This window comes from Peromyscus leucopus, chromosome 8b, assembly GCF_004664715.2.
Source record: "Peromyscus leucopus breed LL Stock chromosome 8b, UCI_PerLeu_2.1, whole genome shotgun sequence".
NCBI lineage: Eukaryota > Metazoa > Chordata > Mammalia > Rodentia > Cricetidae > Peromyscus > Peromyscus leucopus.
In genome coordinates, this window is record NC_051086.1 from 2,966,045 (window position 1) to 2,979,093 (window position 13,049).

General features: G+C 47.8%; 1 protein-coding gene across 3 annotated transcripts in view; it reads left to right on the plus strand.

The window, feature by feature from the left end:
- Abca3 (ATP binding cassette subfamily A member 3) overlaps positions 1–13,049 on the plus strand; it is a 61,440-nt gene that overhangs the window by 34,967 nt on the left and 13,424 nt on the right. For all 3 annotated transcript variants that reach the window (XM_028853871.2, XM_037201427.1, XM_037201428.1), the window contains 4 exons: positions 400–550; positions 6,589–6,687; positions 11,358–11,544; positions 12,466–12,769. In XM_028853871.2, the coding sequence (XP_028709704.1) occupies positions 400–550; positions 6,589–6,687; positions 11,358–11,544; positions 12,466–12,769 (741 nt within the window). The remainder of the gene's footprint in view (positions 1–399; positions 551–6,588; positions 6,688–11,357; positions 11,545–12,465; positions 12,770–13,049) is intronic.

Here is a 13,049-nt window from a genome sequence, read left to right on the forward strand (position 1 = left end):
GGTCCAGCATCCTTGTCTCTGAAGGGAACAAGAAAGGGCCATTTCCTGAAAAGCATTATTGGACAGGAAACCAGAGAGAGCTCAGTGTGTACAGTGTAGCCCCACGGCTCCTGCGTGCCTCTTCCTTGCAGTCATGATCAGCATGCGTCCTGCTGTACAGACACACTCACATGCCCAGATGATTGCTGGTGCTTTATCCTCAGGAGGGCCCTGGCTCCCGGTAGATAGGTGTGGGAGGTGACACTGCACTGATGCAGAGCCTGAGATGCACCTCTTCTGGACCAGTTGTACCCAGTGTGCAGATGCTTTCCCATGATCCTGCCTGATTTGAGCCACAGAGGCGTGGCATGGCAGAAGTGGGGCCACCAAAGGGCCTAACGCTTGGTCCATATGTTCCAGGAGCTGGCTACCATATGACCCTGGTGAAAGAGCCACACTGCAATCCTGAAGGTATCTCTCAGCTAGTACACCATCACGTCCCCAATGCCATGCTGGAGAGCCATGCTGGGGCTGAGCTGTCCTTCATTCTTCCCAAGGAAAGCACACACAGGTATGCGTCCTAGAGAGTGCACAGATTCAGACTCAGGACAGTCCGTGGCTGTGAAGGCTCTATGCCCTCTGTTATGGCTGCTTGGGCATCTCTCATCCTTTGGGCCAGGGATGGAGGTTCTGAAGCATCCACTAATCTGGTATTTCTTACTTGTCACTACTTATTTCTGCAGAGAGAGAGAGAGAGAGAGAGAGAGAGAGAGAGAATGCTTTTGCCTGAGTAGGACATACACACACCAGTCAGGTTAAAACGTGTTCCCTTCTTGTCTGCATCCATACCCACACAGGACTCTTCTAACACCAGCTTGCACATATAAGAGTATTGCCAAGCATGGTGGTGCATGCCTGTAACCCCAGTACTTGGGAGATAAAGGCAAGAGATTCATTTCAAGAGTACCCTCAACTACATAGTGAGTTCAAAGCCAGCCTAGGCTACATGAGACCCTGTGTCAACCTCCCTCCAAAAATAAGTAAATAAACATATGTAGCAGGAACCCCCACAATCATCTGTGGAGCTGCCATGCATTTGCAGACAGATTGTGAGTGTTCTTAACTTCTCAGAACTAGAGACATAGTCAATTCAGTCACTCACATCACTGAGCTACCTACACCGGAAGGCACAAGAAACACAGCTCTTGATTATATTTGGAAACCGTAGTGTGTGTGTGTGTGTGTCTGTCTGTCTGTTTGTCTGTCTGTCTGTCTGTATGTATGTATGTATGTATGTGTGTGTGTGTGTGTATGTGTCTGTGTGGGGGTATGTGCATTTGAGTGCAGGCAGAGGCCAACAGTGTCAGATCACCCTAGAGCTGGAGTTCCAGGCAGTTGGGAGCCACCCGCCATGGGTGCTGGGCACTGAAGTCTGGTCCTCTGCAAGAGCACTACACACTCTCAGCTGCTGAGCCGTCTGTCCTGCCTGAAGTGTATATCAAAGTGTAGGTCGCTGAGGGGATGGAAAGGTGGAGCACTAGCTGCCCATCTTCCAGATCACTTTGGCACTTGTTACCAAGCCTCGTGACCTCAGTGTGATCCCAGGACCCACATGGAAGAGAACCATCTCCCACAGTTGTCCTCTGACTGTCACACATAATCACACACATGCACGTACATCAACAGACAAATGAAATAAACAATTACAGTACATTTAGTCATGTGTCTTAGGGTTATCATTGCTGTGATGAAACACCAAGACCAAACAAGCAAGTTGGGTAGGAAAGGGTTTATTTGGTTTACATTTCCACATTGTTGTCCATCACTGAAGGAAGTCAGGACAGGAATTCAAACAAGGCAAGAATCTGGAGGCAGGAGCTGATGCAGAGGCCGTGTAGGAGTGCGGCTTCCTGGTTTGCTCAGCCTCCATTCTTATTGAACCCAGGACTACTAGCCCAGGGGTAGCTCCACCAATAATGGACTTGGCCCTCTCGTATCAAACACTAATTGAGAAAATGCCTCACAAGCTTGCCTGCAGCCTGATCTTAGGGAAGCATTCTCTCAACTGAGGCTCCCTCCTCTCAGATGACTCTAGTTTGTGTCAAGTTGACATAAACAATTGACCCCTTGCCAACTTGACACAGACACATCACGGTTAAGCCACAACCTTTTCCTTTCTTGTTTATCCCCAAGATCACACATTAATATAGACATAACAGTTGTTAGGTTTCAAACCTGGGACAAATGGCTGAGGTGCCTGTTTAACAAAGCGGACACTGGCTTCCAGGCTTCCCCTGCATCTCTCAGTCCCTACCTGTTACACGATCCTCCTGCCTGTCATATCCAGCCCCCACCCTGAACTCTCCAGCCCAGGGGGCTTGGCTGCTCTTCCCTATATAATCCTGCCATTTTGGTCACCCACTCTCTTTGTACCTTTGGGCCTCTCCTGGATGCTACACCTGGTCGTCCCTCCCCCTCCCCACATGGCCCAGCTCAGTCTGGTCACGTCCACTCTGGACTCTCCCAGGTGTCCCTGCCTCTGGTTGTGCTCTCCCACATATCTACAGTAAATTTCCTCCTCTACCATATCTAGGAGTTGTCATGTTCTTTTCCTTTTATTTATTTATTTATTTATTTATTTTTCATTCATTTGGTGCCAAAACCTGAGATCAGTCGCTCATGTTTCTTTCCTTTTTCTTTTTTTTTTTCATTCATCAACATTATAAAACATTTTACAAACTTAAAAAGTCCCACAGGGAGGGGCTGGAGAGATGGCTCAGTGGTTATGAGCACTGGCTGTTCTTCCAGAGGACCTGAATTCAGTTCTCAGCACCTACATGGTGGCTCACAACCATCTGTAGTAAGATCTGGCGCCCTCTTCTGGCCTGCAGGCATACATGTAGACAGAACACTGTATACATAATAAATAAATAAATTTAAAAAAAAAAAAAAAAAAAGGTCCCACAGGCTTAAAACTCTAATGCTTTCAAAATTCAATCTCAGCTGGCAGTGGTGACTCATACCTTTAATCCCAGCACTCAGGAGGCAGAGGCAGGTGGCTCTCTGAGTTCAAGGCCAGCCTGGTCTACAGAGTGAGTTCCAGGCAGCCAGGGCTATGCAAAGAAGCCCTGTCTCAAAAAAAAAAAAAAAAAAAAAAAAAAAATCCAAAGTCTCTATAAAATTCCAGAACCTCTTGTAAAATAAAAATAAGTTTAATACTTTCTTTAAGAAGGAAGAACCAGGGTACAGTCACAGTCAAATCCAAATCCCAACTGTGTAAGTAAGGCAATATCCAAAGTCTGGAATTCACTCCTCAAAAGGACTTGGGCCACTTCTCTGACTCCACCCTCTGCAGCACACAGAGGTTGTCTCCCGGGTCAGGCTGCCTCCACACCATAGCTACTGCTGTCTTTGGTGGTTGCCCTTGGTACTGGCATCTCCAAAATGCTGGGGTCTCTGCTGCAAGTGGGCTGCACTTTTACCATCAGCTTCTCCTGGGCTCTCTTCAAGAATTCCAGCCCTGCCACACAGTGCCAAGCCTCAGCTGCTCTCCATGACCCCTTATGCCTTCAGTACCAGTACCACTTGGTAAACCTTACACATGTCCAAGTTTGGCTGTCAGCCTGAGGTACAACTCTGGCCACCTCTGGAACATGGCTTCTATGTGCTGACTCTGAGGAAACACTTCCCAGAAGATTTCCCCTCAATGACGATGGTCACTTCTTCTTCTTCTTCTTCTTCTTCTTCTTCTTCTTCTTCTTCTTCTTCTTCTTCTTCTTCTTCTTCTTCTTCTTCTTCTTCTTCTTCTTCTTCTCTTTTTGGTTTTTTTCGAGACAGGGTTTCTCTGTGTAGCTTTGGAGCCTGTCCTGGAACTCACTCTGTAGCCCAGGCTGGCCTCGAACTCACAGAGATCCACCTGCCTCTGCCCTCCCGAGTACTGGGATTAAAGGCTTGCACCACCACTGCCCGGCATGGTCACTTCTTATTCATAGCTAATTTTTCAGCTCCAGCTGACCAGCATCCATTGTCCCAACAAAGCAAAGTGTTCATGTCAGTGGTTCTAGTATCTTGTTAATCACGGATGATTCTTCATCCCCAGTGACCAGAACCACAGATGAATTCAAAATATGCAGTGGCCTCAATAGAGTCTTTTAGTGACTCAAACTTCCCTCTGGAACTTCACAAATCAAACCTCCTTCATCTACATTTCTCCCAACACTTATCTTCCAGCTCCCACAGAACAGCTTACTAAGATTTGAACATTTAATGGCTTTTCCAACCCAAAGTTCCAAAGACCTTCAACAATCCTCAGAAAAGCACATGGTCAGGCCACTCTCATCAATACCCCACAGTCGGTCCTGGTGCCAATGTCTGTCTCACTTAGGGTTTCTATTGCTGTGATGAAACACCGTGGCCAAAAGCAAGTTGGGGAGGAAAGGGTTGATTGACTTACACCTCCGGATCACTGTTCATCACTGAAGGAAGTCAGGACGGGAACTCTTAACAGGGGAGGAACCCGGAGGCAGGAGCTGATGCAGAGGCCATGGAGGGGTGCTGCTTACTGGTTTGCTCCTCATGGCTTGCTCAGCCTGCTTTCTTATAGAACCCAGGGCCACCAGCCAGGCACAATGACTGGGCCCTCTCTCATCAATCCCTGATTACGAAAATATCCTATAGGCTTGCCTGAAGCCTGATCTTATGGAGGCTTCTTCTTAATTGAGGTTCCCTCCTCTCAGATGTCTATAGCTTGTGTCAAGTTGACATAAAACTAGCCAGGACATCAGGTATAATTATGTAAGGTTTTGAAGAGACTTTCTAATGGTCATTTTTGTAACAGGGGTCCAAACCCTGAGCCTAATGCATGCTAGACAACTGCTCTACCACTAAGCTATAACCCACAGCCCATGTAATGTGGGTTTATTTTTATTTTGTGTGCGGGTAATTTGCCTGTATGTGTGTCTAAGCATTCCATGTCGTCATTCCCCACAAAGGCCAGAAGAGGGTGCTGGGAACTAAACTCAGGTCCTCTGCGAGAGCAATAATTGCTCTTCTGAGCCATCTCTCCAGCCTAGTAATGCAGTTTTATAGTAACATGATATTCCATGATTCAAGTGTACCATAGTTTAAAAACTTTACTATCCTGCACTCATTTTACATTTTTACAAAAGCTGTGTTAATAAATATCTTTTTAGGAAACTCCTTGTCTCTGATATCAGTGACTGACTCTGGACAGATCCCCAATAGCAAAGCAGTCATTACCAGATCTCCTTCTGGAAAAAGGAGCTTGCTTCACTTCTCCATCATCAGGATAAGAGAGCATGCACCATATTTTTTAGTGTGGGGGGGGGCAGGGGGTGAGACAGGGTCTTACTGTGTAGCTCTGGCTGACCTGGAACTCACTGTGTAGATCAACCTGGCCTCCCAAGTGCTGAGATTAAAGGGTGTGCCTATCACACCCAGCTGAGAGCATGTACCTTTTTCATGGTTGCTTGCTTTGAGTAAGGTTTTATTTGTTTGTTTGTTTTTTCAGTATTTATTGAATGGGGAGAGTGCACAAATACTTGATTATCACCTTTCTCCATTCTGCCAGCCAGGATCAGCATGGTTTCACATCTTTTGGCTTTAGGAGTGTTACCTCTGGGTAGTATCTTTAGGTCTGTTATGGGTCACTTTGAGATGTTCATGTCTAGCTGGATTTGAGCCCCCGAACCATTATAGCAACCATTTTGTTGCAACTTTTTATATGGTTACATGGTTTATGTGTATGTTTGATTTTGTGGGATTTTGTTTTTCATAAGATTCTGTTTGTGCATCACATCTGTTCTGTTGTGATTCTTCCAAATTTATTCTCAAAGTGTTCCCCTGCCCTACAACCAAGTACTAGCCATCAAAAGGGATCCATTTGTTTGTTTTTCAGGTTGTTTTGTGGTTACTTTGTGGTCTCAGGGCCCAAGTCCAAGCGCTCAGAAGAAAAAAAATGAGTAGGATGACATAATAAATCTCTATCCCCTCCTCTAAATTTTCAAGGAACCTAAAACTACTCTAAGAAAAATAAGAACTTGGCCTGGGAAGTGTAGAACACTTGCATAGCACAGGGAAGGCCTCAGTTTTAACCACCAAATACGTTTTTAATTCTTTGTTTGTTTTTCAAGACAGGGTTTCTTTGTGAGCCCTGGCTGTCCTGAAACTTGCTCTGTAGACCAAGCTGGCTTCGAACTCACAGAGATCCTCCTGCCTCTGCCTCCCGAGTGCTGGGATTAAAGGCCTTCATCACCACCGCCCGGCTAATTCTTTTTTTTTTTTTTTTTTTTTTTTTTTTGGTTTTTCGAGACAGGGTTTCTCTGTGTAGCTTTGCGCCTTTCCTGGGACTCACTTGATAGCCCAGGCTGGCCTCGAACTCACAGAGATCCACCTGCCTCTGCCTCCCGAGTGCTGGGATTAAAGGCGTGGGCCACCACCGCCCGGCCAGCGGCTAATTCATTTTTAAAGAAGGAAAAATGTCGTTGCAGGATATGATTCCACCCTGTCTCTTCCTCATTGTCTATAGGGGCAATTATCTAGAAATAAACTATTTAGAAAGTGTCTGTCAAAACCTTGTACCTTTTTCAGGTTTGAAAGTCTGTTTGCTAAACTGGAAAAGAAGCAGAAGGAATTGGGCATTGCCAGCTTCGGAGCCTCTGTCACCACCATGGAGGAAGTCTTCCTTCGGTCAGTAGGTGTGGGCTTCCCTCTGTCCCAGACCTTCCTGGGGATGGCTTTGTTAAAGGGTTATGCCCTGGGGCACTGGTGATGGTGGAGATCTAGCAGGACAGGGCAGGTGCTCCGAGCCAGAGCTCAGATGTGAGTTCACAGATACCTGCATACTCATGAAACCCCAGCCTCTGTGGGGGAATGTGCCTGAGCAACCCAAGATCCTTGCTGAGACAACCCCCTCACCCACAGGTCAGCACCACAGTGAGTCTTTCTCAGCTCCACCAGCCAGCTCCCAAATAAATGACACAGAGACTTCTTATTAAGTATGAAATCTCAGTGTATAGCTCAGGCTTGTTTCTGACTAGCTCTTATAACTTAAATTAACCCATTTCTATCAATTTACTTTCTGCCTCATGGCTTTATTACCTTTACTTTGTACTGCCCATGCTGCTTTCCTGCTTCCTCCATGTCTGGCTGGTGACTCTGCCTTCTTCCCAGAATACTCTCTGCTCCAAAAATCCTGCCTAGCTATTGGCTGTTCAGCTTTTTATTAAACCATTCAGAGTGACACATCTTCATGGTGTACAAAAAGATTATTCCACAACAGCACGAAGTTAGTAAGTTCTCTCAGGCATGGGTCACTCCACAGGGTTTGTGCTTCTACATCAGAAGGGTGAAGGTTAGCTCTCAGATCCTTAGAGTGCCAGACCATTGCTATATTATGAAATAATGTTTCTTCTTGAGGAAAGCATGGTCAGAGGAGGCAGCATAACTGACCGTAAATTATAAGATCTTGTGCTATGTGCTCAAAGGCATCTACCTCAGGGGCTGTGGGGACCAACAGGGAAGGCCAGCACTACTGCAGGGAGACCAGTGGGTACAGCTGGCACAGAGAGAGTCTGTGCATCTTGAAGCAGAACAGCCAGGGGAGGGAGGAAGGGAAAATCAGAGTGGCTTTTTTTTTTTTTTTTTGAGGTGATACAATCATTTAATATAAGATTTTTTTTCAAGTTGTGGCTGCCATCTTATAATGTACTTCTATTTATTTATTTATTTATTTATTTATTTATTTATTTATTTATTTATTTATTTAATGCTGACTGCTGTTTATTGAAGGAGGGAAGAGGTCTTAAATACAGGCTTACAGCACAATGGGAGAACCCCGGAGGGCAGAAGTTCGCTACCGATGTTTTACAATCTTGCATCTAAGCTGTTAATGCCCATTATGCAGGATACACAGACAAGGAACTTCCCTTAAGCATTTAGGAGGGTGGAACCCGGCAGGGAATTAGCATAGGGAGGATATTAAGGTCAAGTTAACAAGCAAGGCAACAGTTACCCATATGGGGATTGGGGGGCCAGGTCCCTACAGGTCCCCCTTTTACTAATAAATGAGTTTCTGACTTAGGTTGCATGGGACGTCAGCAGGTCACCTTACCCATCATGGAGATGCCTGCCCAGGCCACACAGGCGCTCTGTCTTAGGTTGGTGAGCGCCTCCCGGGCATTACCCATCTCTGAATACTCATCATACAGGCTCAATGGTGTGTGAGCTGCAGAGTTAACTGCTGCCTAAGATCTCAAAGTGGCACTGGGCTTGCAATCTGTGTGTTCAACACAGAAAAAACCAACAGAGGTCCTATCACACCCATAGCCAGTAGGCTAAAGGCAACTGAATTATTCCCTTCCTTTACAAGCCTTACTGCAAATTGGAGTCCTTGAAAGATGGTATCCCAAAGGCAAATGGAACTTGAGTTTATAAATTTATAATTTTCAAAGCCAGTCGAGATGTTTGAATTAAATTTATCATGCCCAATAGAATGAAAGATTAACTAACTGTGGTAGCTACTTTTGTTGCCAGGGTCTCCACTGTGCTAGCTGTAGTAAACAATTATGAAACAGTAATCCCAGAAACAGTAGCAGCAGTGGCCGCCACTGCTATAACAGCAAAAAACGGCAGCAGCAATGTCAAATTCTCTTCTGGAGCGTATGGACATCCACTGGCATGGATACAACTTCAAGAACACGAACCACCAAGGCCCATTTTTCTTGATCCCAGCACGACTTAGGCTGGCAGCTCTTCTGGAGAATCCAAAAGCCTGGCTGCAGTTCCTAGGCTTATGTTAATGCTTACCAAAGCTGGCCCAGAGTGGCTTTTGTGCATCTTAGTTGAATAAAAAAGCTGCATGCCAACCTGCTGTCAGCTGCACCTGAGGGCTCAATTCTAGATTGCTCTCAGAAGCTGTGAGCCTCTGCACCCCTGTGTGTCCTGGGATTTAGGGCCTGTCTAGCCCCTGGTCCACTTGGTTGCCCCATCTACATTCAGCACACGGCCCCACCAGCCTCTGACCTTGTCCTTTTACCTCAGCTCCAGGCCAGTGGTTTATATAAGTAACTGATCTCAGGAGTCTCTGCAGCCTGCCAAGGATCCTGTCAGCAGTAAGGACAGGCACCATGGCAGACACTCCGATGGCGGGTAGCTGGTTTTTAATCCAAAGAAATACTGGTGAGATGGTGACACTTGGTGTCTCTGACTTGAATCTGTGATTTGACTCTGAAAGATAAATGGGTCTGGGACCCGGGATGGCTCAGCACAAGTCTGTCAGCCTGAGCTTGGCCCCTAAGGCCCACATAATGGCGGAAGAGGAGAAACAACTCCCCAGAGTTGTGCTCTGACTTTCACACATGCATGGTGTGTGCCCACACACACACACACAGACACACACACACACACACAGACACATACACACACACACACATTTTCAAAAAGGTCAGGCATTGTGGTGCACACCTTTATTCCTAGCACTAAAGGAACAGAGTTCAAGGCCAGCCTTGTCTACCAGGCCAGCTAGGGCTACATAGTAACATCTTGTATCAAAATGAAAAAAGATAAATGGGCTTGGGAAAATCCGTGAAGGAGGGGCCTGGGAAGGAGCCAGCAGAGCAAGGCCTGAAGCCAGCTTCAGAGAGCAGAGCAGGTGGGGCAGGTGGACAGTCTTCCGGCCAGGCCGAGAGGAGCTTGCTTGGGCTGGATCAGAAAGCCCCGTGGCTGCTCTGTGGCTCCGGCTGTGTTTCCTGATCAAGGACTGCTTGGAGGGTTGGCGTGGGTTGGGTTCTTGCAGGGTTGAGAGTCCCACCCAGGCACCGGCACATGCTAGCCTGCCGCTGTGCAGTAAGCTACACCCCAGTGCTGCATTTGTTTTTAAATAGCGGCGCGGCTTTGCTAAACTATGATTTATATAACGTTTAAGAGTCACCTTTTTGATGTGTACAGTTCGGTGGTTTTGGTGTACTCACAGTTTTTCAGTCTTCGCCATACTAAATTTAAGGTGTTGTAATCATTCTCCGCACCAGCCCTCCAAAACCCCACACACTAGCAGTCACTGTCCTTCCTCTCACCTCCAATTGCAGCCATATACCTGCTTCTGTCACTAACGCTTTCCTGTCATGAACATTTGACAGACATTTAATAGTACAACATGTGGTACTTTGTCTCATCTTCGGCTTAGCCCGAGGCCTTTGAGGTCCACCCAGGCTGTAACGTGTGTCTGAACAACATTCCTTCCGTGCCATGGCCGAACAGCATTGCCTCATTTGGAGAGACCTCATTTGGTTTATTCATTTCAGTGGAAGGACACGGATGCTGCTTCTCTTCTTACTTTTTTCTTTTTCACTTTTATAGATCATGTTTCTGTGAACAGTTTATATACACGTTTCTGTGTGGTTACAGGCATTTATTCCTCTTGGATAAATAAATGCCCAGGCGTGGATCATACAGCAACTCTTGTCATCCATTAGTGACACCTACCTGTCATTCAGAGGTCTCTGTCAGAAGCACTCCAACAGAAAAGAATGTCGTTGGCTTCCTTGCTTGCTTGTTTGTTCATTTGTTCACGTTCACTCACTTTTTTACTCATTCATTTCTCCTGTCATCTCTCTACTCAGTGACTAGCTAGGGACACCATGGGCACAGCCAAGCAAATGCCAGCAGAGAAAGAACCAGGGAGGGCACTGCCTCTGAGAACTTCCCAGGTGTGCAGGGAGACTGAGTAAAGTTCCTATTCCTGACCAGAGCCTGAAGAGAATGGTGCCTGGGAAAATATTAACTCCAGCAATTGTGGCCGCCTGGAGCAGGTTACAGTGCAGCCAGAACCATCCTGAGCCCAGGCACCTGCTGCAGGACTTGCCAGCCCTCCACCTCCCCCCTCTGCTGTGTCTGTCCTGCCCTGCCCTCCTGAAGCATGGTTGCCGCCTCCCAGGCTTGGCTTTGTCAGGCAGTACCCCTGGCCTTTGTCTTCCTGGGACCCAGCACAGCTTATGTGATGAGCCTTCTTCACACATGGTGAAGCCCTGGTGCTGTACTTCTCTTCTTTCCTCCTTGACCACCCTGGTTATAAATGCTGGCTCTGGCAGTTCCCTTTGGGAATAGAGCCTTATGCACTGGAGCCCCAGCTGGTTGTCTCTTTCCTGTGGGCATTACATCTGGCTACACAGAGATGATGTTCTGGAGCTATGTATTGATGAGTGAGTGAGTGAGTGAGTGAGTGAGTGAGTGCACAAGCTGACGGCATTTTCTGCTTCAGAGCCTCTTTAAAAGTCCTCTTTCCGTGTCTGTTGCTTGGTGGAACAATAACTTCCCTCACCTACAACGAGCTGAGTGTGACTGGTGACTGTATTCTGGTGCAGGGTTGGTAAGCTGGTGGACACCAGCATGGACATTCAAGCCATCCAGCTTCCTGCTCTGCAGTACCAGCATGAGAGGCGGGCAAGTGACTGGGCTTTGGATGGTAACTTGTGTGGGGTGATGGACCCCACGAATGGCATTGGAGCCCTCATAGAGGAAGAAGAAGCTATACTCAAGCTCAACACAGGGGTGAGCACCTCAAGCTGGGACCACACAAGGCTGGCTTGGGAAGGTTATCGTCCTCTGAAGCCCTCATCTTAGGGGAGGCAGGGGGGGGGGCAGTCCACACAGCAAGAATCTCAGGAGAAGACTGAGGGCAGACCGCAGCTTGTGCTGCATGGGCCAGAGGGGGAGAAAGAATTCACATGGCTTTTTTATTTGATATCTTTGAGAAAAGAGCTCTCACTCTGTTGTGCAGGCTTACCTAGAACTCGGTATGTAGGCCAGGCTGGCCTCAAACTTGTGATCATCCTGGCTCTGCTTCCAAGTGCTGGGATTACAGGTGTGCTCTGCCACACCCGCCTGAAATGTCTTGATGTCCTAACTTGGGCACTTACAGAAAACTGTGTTTGCTTTTAACAATGAAATTGCCCCTGGGGGCTGCCTGTGCTAGCCTGCCCTGATAGCCACCTAAGGAGGTAAGAGGGCAGCAGGGAGGACCCGGCTCCCATTTTATAGCCAGAATACCAAGGTGTACCCCAAATTCAAAATGCCAACATGTGCGCAGCCTGGGTCTGAGAGCTTGGTCCCTAGGTCCTGAGACTCTGCACTTAGTAGGTCAAGAAGGAGAGATATAGCGCAGAGGAGTCTAGGGAGTCTGCTGTGCATGAACTAGGCCAGAGCCTTCTCTATGAAGTGAAGAGAGGCAGGGGCCCAGCCAGAAACTCTACTCTGATAAAAGTGTCTGCCAAGCTTCTGTGGCTATAGTGAGACCTCACAAACCCATGTAGGTTCTTGAACTCCACCCGTGGCCCCACGTCACCACAAATTGTTCTTGGTATGGCTGCCTGAATGTCAGCCAGAGTCCCCCGAGGGGTGTTCCTTGGGTCAGCACTTGGTCTGCTGCCAGCCCCCACGGACAGCCTCTCCTCTGCCTCACCTCTGCCGCAGCTCGCCCTCCACTGCCAGCAGTTCTGGGCCATGTTCCTGAAGAAGGCTGCATACAGCTGGCGGGAATGGAAGATGGTAGCGGCTCAGGTCCTGGTCCCCGTGACCTGCATCACCCTGGCTCTCCTGGCCATCAACTACACCTCAGAGATCCTCGATGACCCTCTCCTGAAGCTAAGCCTCAATGAGTATGGTAGAACAGTGGTGCCCTTCTCAGTCTCAGGCACCTCTCAGCTGGATCGTCAGTTGTCCGAGCATCTAACAGACATGCTGCAGGCTGAGGGGCAGGAGCATCGGGAAGTGCTGGGTAAGCAGGGGCTGGGGCCCGGGGCCCAGTGGCGCTGACAGTGGCAATGCTGTCTCTCGGGTGGATCGTCCTGTACTGTCCTTTGCCTTCGTAACACATTAGCAGCATCCCTGGTGTGGCCCACCTCGTATCATGACAACCAAATTTGCCTTTGGTCATGATACTAAGTCGGGGGAAATATTCCCGGGACACCAGAGGCATAGGCACATTACATGGTTAAGGCTCGGACACACCCATTCTTCAGGACCTTTTATAAACAAAATGCAGGGGCTGGAGAGAT